This window comes from Loxodonta africana, chromosome 11 (genome assembly GCF_030014295.1).
Source record: "Loxodonta africana isolate mLoxAfr1 chromosome 11, mLoxAfr1.hap2, whole genome shotgun sequence".
In the NCBI taxonomy this organism is placed as follows: domain Eukaryota; kingdom Metazoa; phylum Chordata; class Mammalia; order Proboscidea; family Elephantidae; genus Loxodonta; species Loxodonta africana.
In genome coordinates, this window is record NC_087352.1 from 14,303,722 (window position 1) to 14,330,654 (window position 26,933).

The following is a 26,933-nucleotide window of genomic DNA, read 5'->3' on the forward strand; positions in this document are numbered from 1 at the left end:
AAGCTGTTGGAGCATTCATCTTGATGGCGGCATGATGTATTTTTTTTAACGCACCATGATATATGACCACTTCAAGCTTGAAAGACATTTAAGTTGTTTCCAGTTTTTTCCCAGTGTTTGGAATTTATTACAAAGAACCTTTCTAGGAGTGTGACTAAGGCACCCGGTGATGCCTTTGGAATTCCTGGTGAGTACTCTGAGAACTAAAGTGCTCCTGACCCCAGCCATGGTGTTCTCAGTCACATCATGTACATTCGAAAGCTGGACAGTGAAATAAGGAAGACTAAAGAAGAATTGATGCCTTTGAATTAACAGTGTTGACAAAGAGTATCAAATATACCATGGACTGCTAAAAGAACAAACAAATCTGTGTAAGAAGAAGTACAACCAGAATGCTCCTCAGAAGCAAGGGTAGCGAGACTATGTCTCAATATTTTGGGCATGTTATCAGGAGGGACCAGTCCCTGAGAAGGATATCATGCTTGGTAAAGTAGGCAGTCGCCAAAAAAGACCCTCAATGAGATGGATTGACAAAGTGGCTGCAACAATGGGCTCAAGCGTAACAAGGATCTTGGGAATGGCACAGGACTGGGCAGTGTTTCATTCTGTTGTACCTGGGGTCTCTATGAGTTGGAACCAGCTGGACGGCACCTAAGAACAGCAGCAACAGGGCGCTTGGCTGTGATGCTTACCTGTGGCCCCAGAACAACTCACAAAGAAACCGACTAGGTTTCACTGTTGCCTAATGGATCACGTCGTAGGTCCTCAATGAATAAATATTTTTGGTATGGATTACTGGGTATTACTTGCTTGGTCATTGGCTCCAGTGGTGTCCATGCAGGGTCTTCTTGCCTGCATCCTGGGCACCCAGCAGACTTTTGATTCCAGTGTCTCCCTGCCCTGGTCTGCCATTCACATAGAAACGATTCTGACTGCCCCATTCACAATTGGAGCCTCCAGGGAAGCAGCTGCCCTGCCGTCAGCGTGCGTGTGTTTGCCTTGTTGGGGTGTTGAGTGTTTTTCCAGTTCACTTAATATGAGAGTGGCCAGACTGAAGCTTCCTGCTGCATTTTTCCACTATCTTGAGAGTTGGCCTCGCCATCTGTGAGCAAAAGGTCTCATCTTTATATTATTCTCCCATGGCATGTTGCAAAACATGAAGCGTGAGCTGGTTTCCTGTGGCAAAAAGTTGACTTTGATTTGTTCCTTTTGAGGTTACTATGAGTTTATCATAACAAGAGTGCTAAAAATATCAGGTCTAGCATGGAAACAGCATTCATTTACTAGCGTGAACAATAACACGCAGGTTTAGCCCAGAGCAGGAAGAAATGGACTTCATCTCAAGATGAGAATTGCTTATCAGAGGATCCTTGGCAATCTTAACTTTCTCAGCCCCTGTTCTGATGAGCTGTGGAAAAGTACTCAGGCCATTCTTGAGCCACAGATTAAAGCAGAGAATAATCTTAGCGCAGACATTTTGGAGCACCTGCCATGTGCCAGATCCCATGCCTGGGAACCGTCAGATGAGTAAGAACAAGTCTCCTTGCCAATGGAAAAGTCAGACACAAGTAACTACTTCATCGTGAGCAGAGCTGTAACAGAGGGTTATGGAAAACGCTGTGGTGTGGTGGTGTTCTTTCTATTTTTAAATGTATTTGAATTATTTCATAATAATCAGAAGCAAACTGTTACGGGAGCCGAGAGGACTGAAGGCCTGGCTGCCTTTGGGGATTTGTGAAGCCTTTGAGTTGGATTTCAGAGTAGACAGGGCTTTGCCGGGGAGAAGCAAGGCAAGGGTGATTCAGGCAAAGAAGCAGCAGACCAGAGACCAGGGGTGCAGAAACCATGCCCCAGGGGGCAAGAGCGCAGGAACCAGCCAGAGATGGATCTCCAGGGCCTTGCTCTTTGGGGCAAAGGGTTTGGCTTTTATTCTGGTCAGCTAGTAGTTCCCCAACTGATAGAATCTCAGAACCCACCAGGGAACATTTGGAAAATACTGATCCCTGGTCCTAGTTCAAGCCCTAGTGGAGCAGTGGTTAAGAGCTTGGTTGCTAATGAAAAGGTCAGCGGTTTGAATTCACCAGCTGCTCCTTGGAAACCCTATGGTGCACTTCTGTATCCCATAAGGCTGCAGTGAGTAGGAATCGACTCAGTGGCAATGGGTATAGGGTTTCTCAGGGTTCGGATCCTAGCTCAGATTTACCAAATCAGAAGAACTAGGGGTAGAGGGCTAGTGTCTGAAGAATCAGCCAGTGTGAGGGGAACCATTGCCATAGGAGAAGGGGAATCTATATCCTGGATCAAAGCATGGATTTACTCGTGAGTGGTTTATCTTTATTTTATCGTTGTTGTTGAGAATATAGACAGTAAAACATAAACCAGTTCAACCATTTCTACATGTACATTTCAGGCACATTGATTACATTCTCCGACTTGTGCAACCATTCTCTCCCTCCTTTTTTCGGAGCTGCTGTTCTGCCATTCACAAAAATTCATTGTCCCCTAAAGTTCCTCTCTAATCTTTCAAGTTGCTGTTGTCACTTTTATTCCATATATAGCTAGCTCTTAAAAGAGCGTAATGCTCAAGGCAGATATTTTTTACTAGTTTAGCTAAACAACTTGGTTTTGAGAAGACTTCAGGGGATATTTTTGGTTTAAGGTATCTCAGGACAACAGCTTCAGGGGTTCATCCATCCCCTGTGTCTCCAGAAAGCCTGGATTCCGTGTGAATTTGGAACTCTGTCCTGAATTGCCCCCTCCCTTTGATGACCGTTCTTCTGTAGAATCTTTCATCAGAATGTTCAGTACATAAATGTTTTTATTTTAAATGAATAACATAACTATTCTGAGGCAGGAAAAAAAGGAAGTAACTGAAGTAGGTCTTGAGCATAGTATTTTGACTATATACCCTCAAACTAAAGAGAAAAAGAACCATAAGCAAATATTGAATTCTAGTTAGTAGGTTTGTTTTTCAGAGTGGTATGAGTTAGTAATTCTGAAACTGTTGTTGTTGTTAGGTGCTGTCGAGTCGATTCCGACTTATAGTGAAACCCTGTGTACAACAGAGCGAAACGCTGCCCGGAACTGCACCATCCTCACAGCCGTTGGCTGTGTTTGAGCCCATTGTTGCAGCCACTGCGTCAGTCCCCATTGTTGAGGGTCTTCCTCTTTTTTGCTGACCCTCTGCTTTACCAAGCGTGATATCCTTCATTAGGGGCTGGTCCTTCCTGATAACATGTCCAAAGTATGAGATAAAATCTCTTCATCCTTGCTTCTAATGAGCATTCTGGCTGTACTTCTTCCAAGGCAGATTTATTTGTTTTTCTGGCAGTCCATGGTATATTCAGTATTCTTCCTTTGGTCTTCCTTACTCATTGTCCAGCTTTCACATGCATATGAGGCAACTGAAAACACCATGACTTGGGTCAGGACCTTAAAATGACACCTTTGCTTTTCAACACCTTAAAGAGATCTTTTGCAGCAGATTTACCCAATGCAATGTGTCTTTGATTTCTTGACTGCTGCTTCCAGTGATGTTGATTGTGGGTCCAAGTAAAACGAAATCCTTGACAATTTCAGTCTTCGTTTATTACGATGTTGCTTATTGCTCCAGCTGTGAGGATTTTTGTTTTCTTTATGTTGAGGTGTGATCCATACCGAAGGCTGTAGTCTTTGATCTTCATCAGAAAGTGCTTCAAGTCCTCTTCACTTTCATGAGGCAAGGTTGTGTTATCTGCATATCGCAGGTTGTTAATGAATCTCCCACCAATCCTGATGCCCTGTTCTTCATATAGTCCAGCTTCTCGGATTATTTGCTCAGCATAGAGATTGAATAAGTATGGTGGAAGGATACAACCCTGATGCACACCTTTCCTGACTTTAAACCCTGCGATATCCCCTGGTCCTGTTTGAACGACTGCCTCTTGGTCTAAGTATAGGTTCCTCATGAGCACAATTAAGTGTTCTGGAATTCCCATTCTTCGCAGTGTTACCCATAATTTGTTATGATCCACACAGTTAAATGCCTTTGCATAGTCGATAAAACACGAGTAAACATCTTCCCGGTATTCTCTGCTTTCAGTCAAGATCCACCTGACATCAGCAGTGGTATCTCTCGTTCCATGTCCACTTCTGAATCTGACTTGAATTTCTGGCAGTTTCCTGTTGGTGTACTGCTGTAACCCTTTTTTGAATTATCTTCAGAAAGGTTTTAGTTGTGTGTGATATTAGTGATATTGTTCAGTAATTTCTGCATTTTTCTTTTAATTTACTGTTTATTGTAGGATTGAATAGGTAAAATATATTGTGGATAATGAAAGCCAAGTTTTCTTATTATCATAAAGAAGAGTTCCTATGAATTTGGAAAGAAGCTGTGGTGGTGCAGTGGTTTAGCACTCCCTGCTAACCAAAAGGTTGTCGGTTTGAACCCACCAGCAGCTCCATGGGAGAAAAGACTTTGTGATCTGCTCCTGTAAAAATTTACAGCGCAGGAAACCATATGGGGTAGTTCTACTCCATCCTATAGGGCTGCTGTAATTCAGAATCAGCTCCATGGGCACACAACACCATAAGTGTAGAAGGTGGGAAATGCTAGAAGGAACCCTGTGGTATTAGATTGGAATTGATGTTATCAGCATGACCTTGTGTCTTTTTGTATATAGATACAGAAATAGATGTGTGTGTGTTCAAAATTGTATATATGTATTTCCCAGCTCTGTTTGTTCAAGGGGCCTAAAACAAAGATACCCCAGTCGCTGTGAACATACCTGATGCTCAGATCTTGATTGCTAATACCTTCTTCCACTCAGAGGAACTAGGGCTTCTTGGAAACATGGCTGATTCCAGGGCTGGAGTAGGAAAATTACAGGTGTGCTTGGAACATCTTGCTATACCAGAAAGTAAGGAAGTGTTCCAAGAATGATGGGGCTTGTCAAGAGATGAGAGGAGCCAGCTTGAAGGCTCCCACTGGTCAAACGTGGGACAATTGGAGGGTCAAAATAAATAATGATAGTAATAGATTACAGCCTGTGGAGTAAAAGCCTGTAAGTCCATACTGGTAAGTAAGTGAATGAGTTCATAAATGGGGGAGAGAGGAAGTTCCTTTTCGTGGTAGAGTACAAAAGTAACAACCAATAAATGTGGATGAAATGATGGAGATTTTTTTTTTTTAATCGCTCCTTGGCTGTTGTTGTTGTTGTTAGGTGCTGTTGAGTTGCTTCCGACTCATAGTGACCTAATGCACAACAGAACAAAACGCTGCCCGGCCCTGCGCCATCCTTACAATCATTGTTAAGCTTAAGCTCATTATTGCAGCCACTGTGTCAATCCACCTTGTTGAGGGTCTTCCTCTTTTCCGCTGACCCTGTACTCTGCCAAGCATGATGTCCTTCTCCAGGGACTGATCCCTCCTGACAACATGGCCAAAGTATGCAAGACGCAGTCTCGCCGTCCTTGCTTCTAAGGAGCATTCTGATTGTACTTCTTCCAAGACAGGTTTGTTCTTTCTTTTGGTAGTCCATGGTATATTCAATATTCATCGCCAATAGCACAATTCAAAGGCGTCAGTTCTTCGGTCTTCTTTATTCATTGTCCAGCTTTCACGTGCATATGATACAGCTGAAAATACCATGGCTTGGGTAGGCTCACCTTAGTCTTCAAGGTGACATCTTCGCTTTTCAACACTTTAAAGAGGTCCTTTGCAGCAGATTTCCCCAATGCAATGTGTCATTTGATTTCTTGACTGCTGCTTCCATGGCTGTTGATTGTGGATCCGAGTAAAATGAAATCTTTGACAACTTCAGTCTTTTCTCTGCTTATCATGATGTCGCTCATTGGTCCGGTTGTGAGGATTTTTTTTTTCTTTATTTTGAGGTATAATTCATACTGAAGGCTGTGGTCTTTGATCTTGATCAGTAAGTGCTTCAAGTCCTTTTCACTTTCAGCAAACAAGGTTGTGTCATCTTTATAACGCAGGTTGTTAATGAGTCTTCCTCCAACACTGATGCCCCATTCTTCACGTCGTCCAGCTTCTCAGACTATTTGCTCGGTGTACAGACTGAATAGATACGGTGAAAGGATATAACCCTGACACACACCTTTCTTGACTTTAAACCAATCAGTATCCCCTTGTTCTGTCCAAACACCTGCCTCTTGATCTATGTAAAGGTTCCTCATGAACACAAGTGTTCTGGAATTCCCATTCTTTGTAATGTTATCCATAATTTGTTATGATCCACACAGTCGAATGCCTTTGCATAGTCAATAAAACACAGGTAAACATCCTTCTGGTATTCTCTGCTTTCAGCCAGGATCCATCTGCCATCAGCAATGATATCCCTGGTTCTGTGTCCTCTTCTGAAACTGGCCTGAATTTCTGGCAGTTCCCTGTCGATATACTGCTGCAGCCGTTTTTGAACGATCTTCAGGAAAATTTTGCTTCTGTTTGATATTAATGATACTGTTCTATAATTTCTGCATTTGGTTGGATCACCTAAATTTCTTGGGAATAGGCATAAATATGGATCTCTTCCAGTCAGTTGGCCAGGAAGCTGTCTTCCATGTTTCTTGGCATAGACGAGTGAGCACCTCCAGTGCTGCATTCGTTTGTTGAAACACCTCAATTGATATTCCATCAATTCTTGGAGCCTTGTGTTTTGCCAGTGCCTTCAGTGCAGCTTGGACTGCTTCCTTCAGTACTGTAGATTCCTCATCATATGCTGCCTCTTGAAACGGTTGAACATCAACCAGTTATTTTCGGTATAATGACTGTATTCCTTCCATCTTCTTTTGATGCTTCCTGCGTTGTTTAATATTTTCCCCATAGAATCCTTCACTGTTGCAACTGGAGGCTTGAATTTTTTTCTTCAGTTCCTTCAGCTTGAGAAATGCCAAGTGTGTTCTTCCCTTTTGGTTTTCTATCTCCAGCTCTTTGCACATGTCATTATAATACTTTACTTTGTCTTCTCAAGCCGCCCTTTGTTTGGCTATCACCATGTTACTAAAAATTGTTTCAGGCAAGAATCATCAATGTATGCTAAAACTGTTGGGGGAAGTTCGCTGAGAACCAGAATAGTTATGTAGTCTCAAAGTCGCTCTCCACAAGATGCTTTTTAATTAGTTATAAAGAGAAACATTGGAGAACCTCAGCAGGTAGTACCTCAATCAGCAGAGCAAAGTTAGCATCTTAGGAACGAGACATATAGACATCGTGCCTTCCAGAGGTAGGTATACAATATCACTTCCTGCCCAGAGTGCAAAACCTGAGTCTAACGGTGGAAAATGACAGACAAACGCAAACTGAGGACCATTCTATATGATAAATGGTCTGTAGTGGCCACAAAGGGAACCCTGGTGATGCAAGGTTTAAACACTTGGCTGCTAACTTGAAAGGTTGACAGTTTAGACTCCCCCAGTGTCTCCAAGAGGAAAGACCCAGGGATCCACTTCTGTAAAGATGGCAGCAAAGAAAACCCTGTGAGACAGTTCTACTCTGTCACATGGAGTCGCTATGAGTCAGAATCGACTCCGCATAAGCCAATAACAACAACAGTCTTCGCAAATGTCGTGAAGGACTGAGGAGCTATTCCAGTTTAAAGGAGAATAAAGAGACTTGGTAACTAAATAGAATCCTGGACTGGATCCTAGAATAGGACATTTTTTTTTTCTCCTTTTGTTGTAAAGAACATTAATGGAACAATTGGTAAAATTTGAGAGAGTTCTGTAGATTAGACAGCAGTACTCTAGCAGTGTTAATTTCATAATTTTGTGGTTATGTAAGAGAGTGCCCACGGTTTTTAGGGGCAGCTTGATTTCAAATCATTCAGGGAAAAAATGTGTAATATAGCTACCAAAAAAACCACACTTGTTGCCGTCGAGTCGATTTCAACTCATAGCGACACTATGTATATAAGGAAATATAAGAACAAATGTGATAGAATGTTAACACGTGGAGAATTTAGGTGAAGTTATGCAGGAATTTTGTGTGCAGTTTTTGCAAATTTTCCTTCTAGAAGTCTATAATTATGTAAAGATATAGTTGAAAATAGAAAAGAAAAAAAAAGCCCACCTCATTACCTGGGAAATTCCAGATATTGGTGAGTAGACAATCTCTGTAAAGAGCTCAGATCCAAGAGCAGCCCATAGGACAGACTCATTTAACAGTATATCATCATCTTTTCAGATCAGAGAACGGGGGTTCTTAATCTGATATTGTTGTTATTGGGTGCCGTCAAGTTGATTCCAATTCATAGTGACCTAATGTGACAGCAGAACTGCCCTAGGGTTTTCTTGACTGTAATCCTTATCAGAGTAGACCGCTAGGTCTTTTTCTCAAGAAGCTGCTGTGTGGGTTTGAACTGCCAACCTTTAACCATTGTACCACAAGGGCTCCTTAATCTGCAATTACATGTGTGTATCTGGGAGGGAGCATTTGATTTGGTTCTCCCAGATTTGTAAAGGCGCCTGGAACCCCACTCTGTGCGAGAACTACCACACCTCATGAGTGAGCAGCGCAGCTACTCTTAATCAAGTGGAAGTGCTAAGACCACTACTGCACTACCAACTCTGGACCATCCTGAGCAAGGCTGCCGTGGGCTCCAGTGCGGACACTTGCTCCACAGAAAGAATTTCCTCTGCCAAGCAGTGGTGTTGAGCAGAGTGTAGGGGGGTGTATTTGCATATAAATAATGTAGGGTGCTAACTGCAAACAAACCTTCAACTTTAGTCTAGAGCTCTGGGATTAAGGATGGTGTCTGGGAAGGCACTTGGGGACAAACCTGGGATGGATTCCCAATGTACCCTTTAGCCAGCCCCGTGGCCTCAAGTGAGTCCCTTCATCTTGCTGAGCCTCGCGGTTAGTGGGAGGGGAGGATTAGAGGTGAGGTGCCTACGTACTGCCTGGCTGGCTCTGTTTTTGTGCAGATGTACACTCAGGCTCAGAATGAGTCATTGAAATCAGTGTTCTGAGTTGAGCTGTTAGTTTTGATTCAGCCCATTCAAAGAACTTGACTGGCAGCTCCTTTTACGTGGAGCCTGAGACAGACACTCTAAGTGGCTCTCTAGGGAATGGAGCTGAGTTCATTTTAGACGCTTCCTGTTCTCCCTCATGTTCACATGGTAGAGAGAATTTTCCCATAGGGCTGCCTCCCAACTTCAGCCTTCATCAGGGGCCTAACCTCTGTACCAGCCTCCAAGATCTGCCTTCTGATCTCCTCCTGGTCTCTGATCCTCACGGGTCACCAGACTGAGTCTGTCTAAACACCAAAGCCCAACATGCTTAAAACTCATCCATGATTTGCTTCTGCCTTAAGGAGACAATTCAGACCTCCTGGATTGGCACCCCAGACCTAGGTCTGCTGACCTCTTTCTCCTTTCCAGTGCACTCTGCACTCCTCAAACCCTACAGACAAACAAAAATCCAAAACCATTGCTGTCAAGTCAGTTTCAACTCATAGCAACCATATAGGACAGAGTAGAACTGCCCCATAGGGTTTCCAAGGCTGCGATCATTATGGAAGCAGACTGTCACATCTGTCTCCCATGGGGTGGCTGATGGGTTCGAACTGCTGACCTTTCAGTTAGTAGCCAAGTGCTTGCCCACTCAACCACCAGGACTCATTTGAAATACTATACTCAATGCCCTATTGAACTACTTGCTGTCCCCCAGACCTCTGTCACCACATGGTATCATCCTCGTTTCTACACATGTTCCTGCTTGCTTCAGGTCTCCCCATTCTCTGCTCAGCTCTGATGGTACCTCTTGGAAACTAACTCCCATATCTGGCTTAAGTTTCCTTCCTTTGTAATCCCATAACACCCTCTGGACAACAGAGCTAAATCGAGGGCAAAGGCCACAGCTGCCTCCTCTTTTGATTTTACAGCACAGCCTGACACAGACCGGGGGCGTCGTAAATGTGGATTGGTCGATTCCTCAGACTACCTGTCCCAAGTTTGGAGAATCTGACCAATTCTTAACCTGTGGCATCATTAATTTATTTTAGGTTCATGTGAAGCTGTCTAGATCAGTGCTGATTTGCATTGTTGGCCTTTGACCTTTTCTGCACTCTGCCACAAGACAGCAGAAGCACCTCTAAGCCCCAGACTTGGCTGCAGGACTGTGCCTAAACCATCCAAAGGATCCGACAGTGCTTCTTGCTTCCTGGACAGTGCTTGTCCAGGGACTAAGAGTTGGTTAATAACCACCCAGCAGCTGATATCTGCTAGGAGCTGGTGGGGTCAGACCCTCTTTGGGGAAATGAGTGGTCTTTGTTAAGATAGCTGATTGTTTTTGGTTCATAATAAGCCAAACAAGTTTGGAGTTCATGTCTACTTTCTCTTGCCAGTAGAACCTTCTCAGTCACCCAAGCTCAAAACTCTGAAGTCTCCAAATTTGGATTCAGAAGAAAAGTTTAGATCCCAGCTCTGGCAGATATATTCTGGCTTCTGGGCCTGAGACAGGTCCTTTCTCACTTCTCATGCTATCTCACATGGAATGGGGGAATGACAGTAACCCCTCACTCCCACTGGTCATGTGTAGGAGAGCCTTAGAAATGGTTAGTTTTCTCCTTTTTCTCATGATAAAAAGTAAGACATCCTCTTAGTAAAACGTTCACATACCTCAGAAGAAAATACTGTTGCTTGCATAACATTCCAGAACCTTTTTTGGAAATGTACCTAATACTTCTTCATCTCCAAGTGATCCCGTGTTGAGGCACTTGGGCTGTTTTTACTTTTTTACTGTTACAGAAGGCTTTCAAGAACTTTGTTATCCTTGATTCCTCGTGTCTTAAACCCACCCCTGCCATACCTCCAGCCTCCCTGTTACATGATATTTAAATGGCTGTGTCTCTAAACCCCAGCTTAATTTCGTGGTCAGCTCTCCTCAGAAGGAATTTAATTTTAGAACTTGTAACTTTTGCAGACCAGGCGGGGGGCAGCCCTGGCTGCTTGGGCATAAGATGGCCCGGCTGTTCTGGTGTCCAGCAATGACAAGCACTGCCAAGGAGGAGACAGCCACGGGGAAACGGGTTCTGATAAGAGGGTAGCAGCTGAGTACTTGTTGATTTGCTGCTTTCATGACCACAGAAGTTTAAAAATAATTGGTAGGGAGAAAGAAAAAAAGCAGTGGTTTTTTTTTTTTTTTGCTTTTTGCTTTTGTTTTGTTTTAATGCCACTGCTTTATCAGTGATGGAGAACGCAGAGACCACAGTCATTCAGAAAGGGAGAAGACACAGCCATGCAGAGAAGAGGTGAGGGGAAGGGCAGGAGGGACCCAAGTCACAGCTCAGGTAGACCCAGGCTTTATAGCTACCAGGAGTAGAACCCAGGGAGAGAGCCAAACCAAACCCACTGCTGTTGGGTCAATTCCGACTCATAGCGACCCTATAGGACAGAGTAGAACTGCCCCATAGAGTTTCCAGGGAGCACCTGGTGGATTTGAACTGCCGACCTCTTGGTTAGCAGCCATAGCACTTAACCACTACGCCACCAGGGTTTCCAGGGAGAGAGCAGGCTCTGGCTAATACCTGCTCCTCCTTAATCTGAAAAGTAGGCCTAGGGCTAGGTCTGGCACGTAGGGTTGAGGTAAGATTGTGCATTAGTAGCTGTTGCTTCAGTACTTCACATGCACCATGATCATGTTAAATCTTCAAAACACTCTCATGAGAGCAGGTCTAACCATTATCCCATCTTCACACAAGGAAATTGAGCCTTAGAGAGGCCAAGCCGTTTGTCCAGGGTCCTCAAACCTAGTGTGGTTAGAGTCGGAACTCGGACCGAGACAGGCATCCCCAGAGCCTCTCATCTTAAGCCGCCCTGATGCTGAGGCTCTGAAAGGCCTAAGGCCGACTTGAACTGTTAGCTTATTCATATCACCATGTCCCTTATTTTATCTTAACTTCACAGGAGTCCCGTGACATTTTCATATTTCACTCTTGCAAGTGGGAAACTGAGGCCCACCGGGACCAGACTGTAATAATGGGCAGCATTGTCAGCAACCTGCCTTGCTATGGCCAGTTAGTTTCTTTCTCTGCAGCCCCATGTCGCCCCCACTCCCGGGTTAGCCTGTGCACGAGCTGCTCGCGGGCCCCGGGGCCCAGCTGCGATTCTTGTTGAAAGCCTCACATCTTTTCTCTGCCTGTCAGACAGCAGTCACGGGAACGTCCTGTGCCATCTTCCCTCGGCAGAGTGGTTGGCAGAAAGCAGCAGATGCCCAGAGTGAAGGTCATGTGCCGCTCAAGTGCTGGGTGGAGAACAACCCCCTCTCCCTGCTGCTTGTGACTGGCAGGTGGGTCGTGCTGTGGAGGGCTCTGTTGGGGTGTCAGGCAGAGCAGACAGGGATGAGCTGGGGGACTTGATCATTGTCCTCCTTTATTATCATTTGCCTCTGCATTTTAGTTTTTTTTTTTTTTTTCTGATCCCCTTCGTTTTGTAAATTACAGCTTTTCTGTACTGGTTAGAATGTTCCATTTGCAAGGGGAGCCTCAAACTCAGGCACCACTTGACGTTTTTTAGGAGAAGAATAGAATGTTTGGCTGGGACCAAAGTCTGAATGGCTGGCTTACATTATTCTAAACTGGCAGGCTCTGGGGCAGGGTGCTGGAAATCCATTTGAAGTGGATTTTTTTTAATTAGCATATCTTCTTATCTTGTCTCTGTTCCTAGGGAAACAGTACCACATGAAAGCTAGGCCTGGCGGCTTTAGAGCCCAGTGTGATGTTGTAACCCTGAGACTCTCTCTCCTAACGCCTTGGGCTCTCTCCTCTCAAGTGGGCATGGTAACACCTGTACCTACGCCACTGTGTTTTATGTTTATTTTTACATAGCAGAGCTCCTTATTTCTTTTTTTTTCTACCTTAAGTATAGCAAAAAAAAAAAAAAGTGAATAAATATGAATAGAAACTACTTGAACATAATTTTAATAGCTGTATATTTCATTCTGTCTGTATCATGTTTTATGTAACCATGCTACGATTAGATGTGAGATTATGGCCAAATTTTCTGTGGCGTAAAGCACACTGCAGTGAATGTTTTTGCACAGTTTGGTTTCCTTGTGAAAGCTTCTTTATAATAGTCAAGGAGCACGACCTGTTTAAAACTCCTCAGTGCCACGTTTCCACATTGTTGATGAGAGTTGCCGCTCTCCCCAGCTGTGTGAGAGTGTCTGTCCCCCAGCCTTTTTGCTTGTGTTGAGTAATCTCGTTCTTTAATTTGATAGGCAAAAAACGGCATGTAGTTTCAGGGTCACTTCTGAGAAATAGTACTCTCCTTTTCCCCATCAACAACTTTCATCTGGCCGCCGCAAATGCTTTTCAGAAGAGAGTGAGATGTAAATAGCAAGAGTCATCTTCCTTGCCCTTTTTTGAGCCAGTAATGTGGTGAGGTCACAGGCTAGGTTTCTTTGGAGAGACGAAGGGGTGGCCAGGACTTTGAGCTCAGAAAGGGGCATTTCAGAGTAAGCCTTCAGAGGGGGCCTCTCAGGAGATGAGGTTCTCTGGAGAAAGAGATCAAAGTATCATGTGACTGTGGTGACAGACAGGAGCTAATGAGTGTGCCCTCTGCTGATGGTGGCCTCCTCAGGGGAGGTGGGGGCCTGGGATGTCTGGGTTACATATAGGACCCCAGTACTGCTCAGCCGGCGGGGGGGGGGAGGTGGGGGGGGTGGGGAACAGGTGCTCAGGAAGTGTTTGTGGAGTGGCTGTGTGCATACATACACACTTCTACCTTTAGGTTTCTGGGTTAAAGAAGAAAACTCAGAGAGAGAAACGAAGGGGAGTAATGTGGACCAGAGCAGGTGACCCAGTGCCAAGAATGGCAAGCATTATGTCCCACCTTTGCATTTCTCACCTGTGGGCCATTCTACATCCTGCCCCTCAGATACATTGAGAGCTGCTGGGCTTGTACCTTATTCTCCCCTTGAGGGCAGATGTGGTGTGTCTGATATCTTTTTTTTTTTTTTCCTGCCTGAGTATTCCACATCTGACATGTTTGTAAATACTCAGTAAGAAACAGATCCATCCTGGCTATCTTGGAAGCCATATTCAATTCACTTAGTGAAAGAGTAGGTCTGGTGTGTTGGATTTCTGAGGACCTTGCTGGATCACTTTACCCTGAGCCCTCCTTCCTCACGTGTGGCTGCTTCCTTTTGTTCACAAAACATTGAGGCTCCCCGTGCAGCAGAATTTTTTCAGTGGCTACCATGGGACAAAGGAGCCCTGGTGGCCAGTGATTAAGCTATCGGCTGCTAACCAAGAGGTTGGTGGTTTGAACCCCCCAGCCTCTCCGCAGAAAAAAGATGTGGCAGTCTGATTCTATATAGTTTACGGCCTAGGAAGCCCTATGGGGCAGTTCTTGTCCGTCTCTTGGGGTTGCTATGAGTCAGAATCAACTTGATGGCAGTGAGTTTTTTTCTTTTTTTGCCATGGGACACTCACTGCACTGGGTGTTAAATAGATAGTGATGAGCAGAGAGATCTGGTCTCTGTCTAATGGAGCACAATCATTGAGTAGAAGAGACGGATCAATCCTTGTATGAATTAATTGCACAAATGAATATAAAGTAACAAGCTTGAGAGTAAGAGCCAGGAAAGGAAAGAGCAAGGAGCCGAGAGAACATCAGGGAGCTGGTTTAGAGCAGAGGCGGTGTCTTCCCCAAGCTGCAGGGGAATGGTGGCAACCCAGGTCAGTGGGGCATGTCGGTCGTCAGCCTGAGGTGCTGGGGCACAGAGACCACCAGAAAAGCATGTCGCTTCTCTCGGGGGGCGTGGGGGCTGCCTGTGAGATGGCACAAGGACAGTGTCAGCTCTGGAATACTGTTAGTTATTGAGCCAGGTGCTGCGTTAGGTGTTTTACATGAATTAGCTCCTTTAACCCTGAAAACAACCCCAGAAGGTAAGTGCCATGATGATTCCCATTTTACAGGTGAGGTGCAGGGACACTGTCACTAGGCCAAGGACGCAGTAAGTGGAAAAATAGGGATTCCAGCCCAGGCAGTTGGGCTCCAGAGCTCTGTAGCCCGTCAGTTTAGAAGCTCTCCAGGCTGAGAAGGGGCAGGAGGCCCAAAAGAGCAGCAGCTGAACATGCTGAGGGCCCAGAACATGGTGACAGTCACATGTCCTGGTGGCTGGGGACAGTGAAGACTGAGGGGGCTCTGCCCATGATGCAGAGCCTGGTGACTTGATGAGACCGCCCATCCCACCCCATTTAGAGAAGTGTCCCATAGCACTCTCAGCACCTTTTCTAGTTAGCACAGCCTGTTGTCTCATGTATAGTGCTTGTGTCCCTTGCTAAATGCTGGTGGAGGGCAGAGTGGCCACTTGGCTCCCCACTGCCCGGCAGAGGGCTGGGCATAAAGTCATTGCTTAGTAGGTATTTATCAGAAATTGAGCAAATGCCAGGCCCAGAGCTTTGCCTTAGAAAAACAGGGTGTTGTCCTAGAGGATAGCTATACTTTTGGTTTTCCTGCAAGGAAAGTTTTACAGAACCCAGGAGTAGAGCAGATTTCTTTTCCTTTCTAGGGGTGATGAGTCTCCATGAATGAGCCAGCTTGGGGAGAAAGGGTCCCCTTTAGGTTGAGCAGGCCCAGAGAGGCTAGGGCAAGGGTGTCTGGCACAGGAAAGCTTTTGAGTGTCAGTCAAGTGAGTGAGGTTTTATATAGATTTGGCTTTTTCTTCCTCAACTGAACTGAACCATTCTAGGGGACAACAGTTGAATTAGGGCTGATTTGCATCATTGGCTTCATTTTCTTTTTATGAAAATAATTGGGGTCTTTTGATGGCCTGAGTGATTATGCTCAATATAATTACAATATTTAAATGCAGTAAGAAATTTATCAAAAGAAATGATGATTAATAATACTGCTTTCCAAACTACAACAACAGCACTAATCTGATCTGAATTCCACAAGTGTTCACATTTTCTTTCTCTCAAAGGTAGTAGTTTATTCACATCTACACAGTTTTTCTTTCCGATACATGAAAGGGTGCCTCGTTTCTCCTCTGCAGAGTTTGCCTTTTCCGTTACATGGGCATGTGCTGAACAGAAGCCGAGGCCTTGCCTAACCTAGCATCGTCGGTGATGAATGTCAGTCCCCCTGGACTTCAGAAACCTGAGTTAATTAAAAGGTTCAGATACAGTTAATCAGGTTTGGAACTCTAATTTTGTGCAGTGTTTTGATACGATGTGATGAGTCATCTTTTGGCTTTGCAGTGCTTTATCCCTGACAGTGTTTGATCTGAACAGAATGGTCCGTCAACTGGTGGGGAGGTGCTCGACAGAACTGCAGAGTCAACACTGATCTGTGCGTGTCTGGCTATTTGGGAGGGGCAGCAGGCAGAACAAAGAGCAGAATTTAATAAGCACAAAGTTGTCAGGGGCTGGGGTCAGTTCTGAGGCCGCTGCCTGTCTAGAACATGGGCTTCTTCCCGCCCCCTCTGCCCCTGAGCTGGAGTGCTGACATTAGAAAAAGAGTGAAAATACTGCTTCTGTTTGCTTTGCTGCAAATAAGTGGCCGGCCAGCCTGGCCTCCTTCCCGGAGGCCCCGAGAAGACTTCAGATGTGGTCAGTGAGGTATCTGGACGGTGCCAGCCTGCCGGCCCTCGTCCAGGCAGCCTGCCCCAGGAGTCGGCAGGGCCCAGGGACACAGCAGGCTGGTGGCCTACTCGCCTCCTGATCACTCAGTTGTGTTTCTTTCTAAGATGAGGCTGTTTCTACACGGAAGGATGATAGGCCAGGCTTTATGTGGCCTCTGCCTCCACTTTTCTCACCCACTGAACTGGTAGCCTCATGTCAATGGGCAGAGGAGATAGAATAGGGCCCATCTGGAAAATGCATCTCAGAAAATGTAGTCACGTGGGGGTTGTCCTGAGATGGGGAGCAGGAGCCAGACCACTTGATCGCCTCGGTGCTGCACTCCAGCACTGCCTTGCCGTTCCTCCTGGAGTCCATGGTGGTTCAGAAGCACAACTTCTAAAGCCAGAGCTGGGTTTACATTTTTGCTCTACTCCTTATTACAATTTCCTTAACAGCTGAACTTCAGTCCCCTCATCTATAAAATAGGGAGAGTCATAGTACCTACCCACCAACTAAGATGGAATGAGCACTGATGCACGTCACATGGTTAGAACGCTGACTGGCATATATAGTGGGTACTGTCTGCTATTAGGACCATTATCATAGTGTTAGGTCTGGGCTTTGCACAAGAAACTGTATTTTCTAACCTAAAGATGAAAGGCTTTGTGGTGAGAGCTGAACAAATACCCTCTCTTCTCAGCCTCTTACTACAGTTGGTGTTTCCTTCCAAGAGAGACAGAAAGGAGAGGATCACACAGGATGCTGCCAGTGGCTGGTATCGCAGCCAGCGTAGGCCCCTGGTGCTGTCCCCCACACGGTGGCTCAAAATCAAGCAGCCTGACTCAGTTTCCACATGGCGACCACTAAGCCACTGGACCGTGGATTGTGTGAAGCACAAGCAGCCTGTGCTTGTCATTGCCTGTTGTCATGTCCTCTGAGGAGTGAGTGACAAGAATAGCCATCGGTGTTGACTGCAGTCTACCGGAGTGTCCTCTGCTCTAGCCAATTTCGATTGCTTTGTCTTCACAGAACATTTTTGGAAAAGAAGTATGATCCAAACAGGGATTAACTGCTGCTTCTGTGGCCTTTTCTCCACCCTACTACTCCCAAGTGAAGGGGAGCACTGGTAATTAAATGCTTGGCTGCTAACTGAAAGGTCAGCGGTTCGACTGCTGCTGTGTCGAACACGGGAGAAAGCTGTGGCGTCTGCTTCTGTGAAGTTACAACCTTGGAAGCCCTATGGGGCGGTTCTGCTCTGCCCTGTGGGGTCACTGTAAGTCAGAATTGACTGGACAGCAATGGGTTTGGTATGGTTTGGACCCCCAGATGCTTACTTGATTTTATTTATTTATTTATTGCAAATTGGAATTCTGCAACACATGTGCAGAGTTAGAAGTTCCAGCTTGGGTGCTGGCCACCCGGTCAGCCTGCACAGGTTGACATGGGCTCTGAGTTGTCTGCCAACTGGACAGGTAGATTTGAGGGTTCCAGGAGCTGTATTCTTGAAAAAGAGAAAAATGACATTTCCAGACAGCAAATAGTATTCAAAACAGGTGTTTGGAAGCCTTTTTTTTTTTTTTTTAATTCCCATGTGTAGAGCCCTATACGGGGCAAGTGAAGGCTGCCACCAAAATAGAGTAGGGGCCTGTCTCAGACAATGGAACCAGGAAAAGCATAGAAAACAGAAATCGAACCCATTGCTGCAGAGTCAATTCCGACTCCAAGCAACACTACAGGACAGAGCAGAACCGCCCCACAGGGTTTCCAAGGCTATAAATCGTTACAGAAGCAGACTGCCACATCTTTCTCCTGCAGAGTGACTGGTGGGTTGAAACTGCCAACCTTTTGGTTAGCAGCCGAACACTTTAACCACTGTGCCACCAGGGCTCCTTCAGTAGAAGGCAAAGAAGCATGGTTGTGTGTTCCTTTACCTGGGCCCCTGAGGTTTGGGATCTTCTTGGAATGCTTCTTTCTAATCCATTTAGGAACTTCTCTCAGGCTTCAGGGAGCTGCCTGCTGTGGCTCCTCAGTCTCCTGTCCTCTTGTTCAGGTTCCCCACTGGGAACATCCATGCAGACCAGGACACCCTTGCTCACTCACCATTGTACCTCTAGTCCCTGGGTCTGCCTGACACATAGTAGGTGCTATTGTGTGGGTAGAGTGAGTAAATTTGTGCTCCTTGGAGAGTGGTTCTCAACCTTGGCTACCCATCTCCAAATGATCTGAGTCTTTTTTTTTTTTTTTTTTTAAAAAAAAAAAAGGAGGATTTGGATGCTTTAGTCTGGAATGACTTGCATTTTTAAAGAGCCTCGCGGCATTTGTGTCAGTTTTCATTCCACCTTAGTTTTTAGGGAGAAGCCCCTTTACTGTTAGTATAATTTGATGAATATGTTAATTTTCTCTGTTAGCAAATACTTGAGCCTTAAGTGAAAGTACTTTGCAACTGTTAAGTTATGAAGTGCTGTCCCATAGTATCCTGTAAGTGCCTGGGGGTTGGACCTTGAAGCTGTTGCCGATTGCTGTATCTAAACCTCCAGTAGTGTGAGACGGTGGCAGTACTGGCTTTAGAGACAGCCCAAGGTGGCTGTTCCCTGCCTTGGGGAACATGTGGGCGTAGGTACCCTCACGGGTAAGGTGCACTGTCAGTGACAAACTGCATCCTGCACCTGCCTGTAGCTATTTTGAGGTCAGAGTTCTAGCCTCGTTACGATCTCTCTCCACAGTAGGTCTGACTCCCAGCCAGCATCTGAACCTTTCCTCTGGTTCAAAATAAAAATCAGAGATCCATTTCTGGAGGTCAGAGCACAGCTTTTGTATGAAGGGAGGTTTCTTTTGTAATGACCCACCTGTCTGATGAATCTGAGCACTTGGCTGGCCTTTCTGGCAGAAGCAGCCCTTTGAACTGGTGCCGAGAATGTATGCCTCTTGCTCCTGACCTCTCTCCTGGGTCATAAACATGCCTTTCCCCTCTCCTAGAAGTCCACCCCCCAGCGCACACAAACTCACAAACACACACATGCTCATACTTGCATACACACACACACACACACACACACATCCACATTCACACTCTCACAGAAACACAAATTTACTCACACATGCACACACAAATTTATAGACATACACGAATGCATACACATACGTACTCATACCCACACACATACTCGTGCTCTCTCACACAAACTCACCCTCACATACACTCAACAAACTCACACTCACACACACACACTCCATCGGTGGTTGCTTCATCAGAGGAAGCCTTCTCTGACGCCACCCTGCAGATGATGTCAGATTACCTGTTAGGTGGTCACAGCTCCTAGCAGTAATTTTAGTCATTTTTGTAGTTATTTGATTGCCTGACTATATTTGTTGAGTAAATGAAGTGTATTACTTCTCATGTGTCCCACATTTTACTTAACGTACCACTTCCTATAGAATGAAACAATTTTAAGTTCTCAGCATCTGTAAGCATTGTTATGAAAAGACTTGCTTTATAACCTGCCTTCTTCGGCCCTTTCCCAGTGCTTCTGAAGTTCCGCACAGATAAAGGAAGAGACCCTGGTTCCGAGACCTATGGCGAAGATTCCGAGTCGCTGCTCCAGATTCGAAATGATGTGCTCGACTCCCTGGGCGTGAGCCCTGACCTGCTTCCTGAGGACTTTGTCAGGTTGGTCTCAGTGTCAATCGCAGCTTAGCCTGGAGAGACAAATGTCTGTTTTCAGTATCTGACTCAGTTTGGGGAGATGCTTTGTTAAGACCCAGACCCCTGTGGAGAACCCTTCTTGCTGCATTCTGCCAGCTCCCATAGGCCTCTGGCTGTCCGTTGGTGTAACAGCATACCAAAAACAGCTACAGGTTCTGATTTTTAAAATAAGTGTTTTATATTCACATGGTTCAAAATTCAAAGCAACATAAATCTGTTGACACTGTTCTGCACCTTCCTTTTTTTGCTTTCCATGACCTTTTAGGATTTTTCCAGATCAGTACAGCCTCCTCTCTCTCTTCTATAGCTCTTTAGGGTTCCAGCATGTGGGTCACCTGAAGTGTAATGTATTGTGTAATGTATGGTGGCTCAGTTGTGTCCCGGGTTTGTTGTTACATCCTGTTGGAGTATAAAACTGTGTGTTTGTGTTGTTTCGTATACATGCAGGTGTGTTCGTGTGTGTGTGTGTGTGTGTGTGCCATTTCGTATACATGCAGGTGTGTGTATGTGTGTGTGTGTGTCGTTTTGTATACATGCAGGTATGTCTGCAGGACAGATGATGAAAAAGGGGTTGCCAGGCAAGGGGTAAACCTGCCGCAAAGGACCTCTTTTTAAAGTGTTGAAGAGCAAAAATGTCACCTTGAAGACTAAGGTGAACCTGACCCAAGCCATGGTGTTTTCAGTCACATCATATGCATGTGAAAGCTGGACAATGAATAAGGAAGACCGAAGAAGAATTGACAGCTTTGAATTGCGGTGTTGGCGAAGAATATTGAATATACCATGGACTGCCAAAAGAACGAACAAATCCGTCTTGGAAGAAGTACAACCAGAATGCTCCTTAGAAGCAAGGGTGTCGAGGCCGCGTCTTGCATACTTTGGCCATGTTGTCAGGAGGGATCAGTCCCTGGAGAAGGACATCATGCTTGGCAGAGTACAGGGTCAGTGGAAAAGAGGAAGACCCTCAACAAAGTGGACTGACACAGTGGCTGCACCAATGAGCTCAAGCATAACAACGATTATAAGGATGGCTCAGGACCGGACAGTGTTCCATTCTGTTGTGCATAGGGTCACCGTGAGTAGGAATCAACTCGATGGCACCTAACAACAACAGGCCCGAGGGGGGAGATTTGTCATTAGAGGGATATTGCCACTTTGCCCTCCATATGTGGCTCATCAGTTTATACTGCCAGCATACTGTCAGTGTGGAAACTGGTTCAGGATTTCAGTTGGAGAGGTTCAGGTGGTGACCAGGTCCCAAACCCCTTCAGAACAACACTGGGAGCCTCCGCTCACTCCAGTCCTCTTTACGTACCTTTGGGAACTTCCTAAACTCTGCTTCAAGGCTGTAGCTGTAATAACAGTGGTGTTGCTGTTGTTAGGTGCCATCAAGTCAGTTCCAACTCATAGTGACTCCATGTACAAGAGAATGAAACACTACTTTGTCCTCCACCATCCTCACAGTCATTGTTATGCTTGAGCCCATTGTTGCAGCCACTGTGTCAGTCCATCTCCTGTTTTTCACTGACCTTGTACCTTACCATGCATGATGTCCTTCGCCAGAGACTGGTCCCTCCTGGTAACATGTCCAAAGTACGTGAGATGAAGTCTCTCCATCCTCCCTTCTAAGAAGTTTTCTGGCTGTACTTACTCCAAGACAGATTTGTTCAGTCTTCTGGTAACTCGTGGTATATTCAATATTCCCCTCCAACACCATAATTCAAAGGCATGAATTTTTCTTTGGTCTTCCTTATTCATTGTCCAGTTGTCACATGCATATGAGGTGGACCTTCCAGACTAAGACCAGAAAGAAGGACCTGTCAATCTACTTCTGAAAGAAAAAAAACCCTTATGGATAGCAGTGTAATATCGATGGCTACAATTCATTGAGCATTTATTGTGCACTAAGCGTTGTGGTCATTGCTTTACATACATGGTCTCTCTTAGTCCTCACAACAACCCATTTTACAGGTGAGGAAACCAAAGCTTAGAGAAGCTAAGCGACCACCCAAGGTTCTAGAGCAAATAATAGCCCCGCATATTGAAGGCTTTCTCTTCTTTACATACACAGCCACATTAATTACCACAATAAGCCCCGAAATATGTTATTATTTTCCATTTTTCTAAATGAAGAAATTGAGGGTCAGAAAAATACAGTCACTGGCCCCACATTTTAATAAGTGGCTAGCCACGATCCTACCCAAGTCTCCTTGCACTGCTAATCTCTGGTAGCAATACACTGACTTGGTTTGTGTTTTTTTTTCCCCCAGTAGTAACATTGATCAGATTCCCTTCTTTCCCATTTTCTTCATTTCTGCTTGGGAACCTCATTTAGAGACTAGCCACCTCCACTGATTTAGGACCGGCCGGGGCCTTTGAACCACTCACAGAGCCCTGGACCAGAAAGCCTTTGCCTAAAAGTAGGCGCAGTCGACAAGGTGCTTTTGGAAGTTGGCAGCTTGTGAGCGGGACTAATGGCAGTGCAGGCTTGGCTGTGATCCCTCTCGGCTGGCTGAGGGGGAGACTCCCCATACGTGACATGCAAGTCCTGCGTCCCTGAGCTTCCCAGCAGGTGGAGGACTAGGTCACCCAGGGCTTCAGTTCCAACAGGCCAAGCAGGCTCAGCGTGGCTGCAGCCTCAAAGCTTCCCCAGTGTCGGGCTCCGGGCCGTGAGTGTGCAGCCGAGTGACTAATTTGGGCACTTAGAGTGATGAACGGCCTGGCTCTGCTTCTGCCGGTGAGTGGAGCGGAGGCCTCGCTTCCCAGAAGGGGAAGCCACAGCCTAACAAGCCACTGGCTGGTTTGCTGTCCAAAATGTTTTCCTTCCCGCCCCCTCTTTGCAGACACTGCTTCCCCGAGTGTAGGTCCTGTGTGCTCAGGCGGTCACACTCTAGCGCCCTTTAAGTAAGAGATGTTCGGCCACCTCTTGAGGTCTGTTTGGGCATGCAACGAACTGGCCTGAGATGGGCGCGGGGTGCTGCCTGGCAGCTGAGCGCCCCTCACAAATTGCTGTCACCGCCTCTGAGGAGAGAGCTGTGCACAAGCCTCTGTTCCCTTCATTGTCTGGGTCTGCTCGTGCCGTACTGCCTATTATGTCAGTGACTCGCACTTCCAAGAGCTTCATTGCTTTTCTGATTTTGAAAGTATCAGGTGCCCGTTACCAAAAAGTGAAAGGGAAGAAAAGACTCGCCCAGAACCCCACCATCCAGAAGTAGCTGCTGCTGGCATTTCGGACTCCAGTCTCAGAAACTTTTCTATGTACATATGTTCTTAGGGTTTTTTTTTTCCCTCTTTTTAAATATCAAAATGGAGTGAGACTACCCCGTATTCTTTGATAGCTTTCTGTTTCCAGCATGGCATGAACTTGTTTGTGTCAATAAATATAAATCTATATCTTTGCTTAAGGAGCCTCGGTGGTGCAGTGGTTAAGAGCTCAGCTGCTAACCAAAAGGTTCTAACCCGCCAGCCACTCTGTGGGAGAAAGATGTGGCAGCCAGCTTCCATAAAGATTTACAGCCTTGAAAACCCTGACTTAAAGTGTTGCTGTGGGTTGGAGTCAACTCAATGGCACCAGGTTTGGTTTTTGGTATATCTTTGCTTATGCTTCATAATGTCACCGATATGTGGTTATTTAACCATGTAGATATTTAAGTTGTTTATAGTTTTTCACTATTATAAACACTTAAGAACATTCATAATTTGTATATTTAACATAACTTAGTATTTTTTAAAGTACATAAATAATACACCTGTTTGTTATGGAGAAATCAGATACTGCAGAAAAAAAACTCAGGGATGAGGATAGAAACTTGCAGAAAAAAAACGAGCAACCATTTTATTTAGTGTTACATCTTTTCAGGCATTTTCTGTCATAGCATATGTAAAATCAGCAAAGTCCTTTGTAGATTTTTTAAATACTCAAGGGTGATTGAAAAAAGATGCACCCTTTTTAGGAGGCAGTTTATAAGAGGGAAAAACAGCATTGAAGAGCTAATTCTGTAGGGCAGTGCAGTGTTACGCAGGGATTTAAAATGATATTTATTATGAAAAATTTCAGTCATAGACAAAAACTTGAAAGCGTCATACTAGAGTGAGTACCACATGCCATTCAGCTAGATTTGGTCATTGTTAACGTTTTGTTTTTTGTTTTGGGAAGGGGGATCAGGATGACATGATATTTCCGAATGCATCCAGGTTTATCTGTTACATCTGGCCCTTGTATCACTTTTAATCTGAAGCTCCAGCCCACCACCTATTTTTATCAAGACAGTTTTATTGGGGCACCCACTCATTTACATATTATCTGTGACTATTTTCGTGCTGTAACAGCAGAGTTTGAATAGTCAGAACAGAGAGACTATATGGCCCGGAAAGCCAAAAATAAGTGCTATCTGGTTCTTGACAGAGAAGATTTTCTAACCCCTGACCTAGAATAATTTGACCTAGAATAATTTTTTTGTTTTTTGTTTTAAAAAGTTTAGTAGGCTGGTTGTCTTGTAGAATATCCCACATTTTGGATTGTTTTGTTTCTTGTGTGTGTTTCTTTTCTCTTGATTTTTATTTTTTAATTTATGTTCAGTGCAATTAATTCTTTTTCCCTCCTGGTGTTCCAACTCATAGCGACCCTGTGTACAACAGAGGGAAATACTGCCTGGTCCTTCACCATCCCAACAATCGTTGTTATGCTTGAGTCCGTTGTTGCAGCCACTGCATCAGTCCATCTCATTGAGGATCTTCCTCTTTTTTTCTGACCCTCTACAAGCATGATGTCCTTCTCCAGGGACTGGTCTCTCCATACAGTAAAATTTATTTTTTTTCTTGTGTAGTTGTGTTTGTTGGTTTTTTTGGTTGTTGTCTTTGGCTTTTTTTTAGTTGTTATGTTTAGTTCTGTGAATTTTGATAAAGGCATAGAATTGTATAACCACCACCACAATCAAGATATGTAAGAGCTTCCTCGCCCCTAAAAATTCTATCCTGTTGCCTTATTATAGTCATCTGCCCTCCTCACTCACCACCACAGACTTGTTCTTTATTCCTGTAGTTCTGCCTTTTCCATAATGGCATGTAAGTGGAATCATATGGTGTATAACCTTGTCAGCCTGGCTTCTGTTTAGCATTTGAGCTTCATTCATACTGCTTTATGAATCAGTAACTTGTTTCTTTTTATTACTGAGTAGTATTGTATTATATGAATATACCATAGTTTATCCCCACCAGATGAAGGACATTTGAGTTGTTTACACTTTTGGCAACCTTAGCTGAAACCATTGAAAACATTAACATGTTTTTGTGTGAAAAGTTTTTGTCTCTCTTGGGTGTATGTGCCTAGAATTGCTGGATCATGTGACAACTCTATGTTTAACATTTTGAGGAGTTGCGAAACTGTTTTCCAAAGTGTCTGTAACACTTATAATCCCACCAACAATGTATGGGGGTTCTGATTTCTCCACATTCTTGCGAGTAATTATTATTCGCTGTCTTTTTAATTTTAGCCATAGTGGGCGTTAAGTGGTATCTCATTGTGGTTTCAAGATGAGATAATGATGACTAATGATGTTAAGCATATTTCATGTGTTGATTGGCCATTCGTGTATCTTCTTGGGAGAAATGTCTGTTCAGATCATTTGCCCATTTTCTAATTGAGTTATTGTTAAATTGTGAGGTTTCTTTATATGTTCTGAATACCTGTTGTCAAGTCGATTCCGACTCATGGCAAACCCCATGTGCTACTGAGTAGAACAGCTCAGTAGGGTTTTCTTGGCTGTAATCTTTAGGGAAGCAGATCACAGGCCTTTCTTTCATGGTGTCACTGGGTGGTTTTGAACCACCAACCTTCAGGTTAGTAGTCAAATGCAAACTGTGCCACTCAGGGACCTGTATTCTGGATATAAGTCACTTATGGGCTATGTCATTTGCAAATACCTTTGCTTACTCTGTAGGTTTTCTTTTTGCTTTCTTGTGTTATCTTTTGAAGTACAGAAGTTTTTAATTTTAATGAAGTCTAATTTAACTATTCTTTGTCATGCATGCTTTTGGTGACATACCTAAGAAATTATTGCCTAATCCAGGGTTACAAAGATTTACGGCTGTATTTTCTTCTAAGAATTTTATAGCTTTATCTTTAACATTTAGGGCTTTGATCCATTTTTTGTTAATTTTTGTACAATAAAACCTGCGAATGCTGGAACCTGTGTATGGTGGATGCCTTCAAAGGCAGAAAACTTGTGAGACCTGGAAAAACAAGGCCGTCCTGGTGCATTCCGGCTCTCACAGGTCTCACTGTACATGGTGTGAGTCCAACTGTCTTTATTTGCATGTGGAGATTCATTGTCCCCGTACCACTTACTGAAAAAACAATTCTTTCCCCTCTGGAATTATCTTGGCACCCTTTTTGAAAATCAGTGACCATAGCTATATGGGTTTATTTCTGGACTCTCAGTTTCATTCCATTGATCTGTATGTGTGTGTCCTTACACCAGTATAACACTATCTTGATTACTGTAGCTTTGTAGTGAGTTTTTGATATCAGGAAGTGTGAGTCCTCTTACTTTGTTCTTTTTCGAGAATATTTTGGCTGTCTGGGTCCCTTTCATTCCCATACGAGTTTGAAGATCAAGTTGTCAGTTTCTGCAAAAAAGGCAGCTGAGATTTTAATAGAGATTGGC

The 26,933-nt window shown here is 44.6% G+C and overlaps 1 protein-coding gene across 5 annotated transcripts in view; it reads left to right on the forward strand.

The window, feature by feature from the left end:
- SAE1 (SUMO1 activating enzyme subunit 1) overlaps positions 1-26,933 on the forward strand; it is an 85,359-nt gene that overhangs the window by 47,459 nt on the left and 10,967 nt on the right. For 2 of the 5 annotated variants that reach the window (XM_064293886.1, XM_064293888.1), the window contains 2 exons: positions 20,088-20,232; positions 23,674-23,926. In XM_064293886.1, the coding sequence (XP_064149956.1) occupies positions 20,088-20,232; positions 23,674-23,911 (383 nt within the window). In that variant the 3' untranslated portion in view covers positions 23,912-23,926. Of the gene's footprint in view, positions 1-3; positions 13,591-20,087; positions 20,233-23,673; positions 23,927-26,933 lie in introns of those variants that run through there. The other 3 variants (XM_064293887.1, XM_003406724.4, XM_064293889.1) reach the window with 2 other exon arrangements.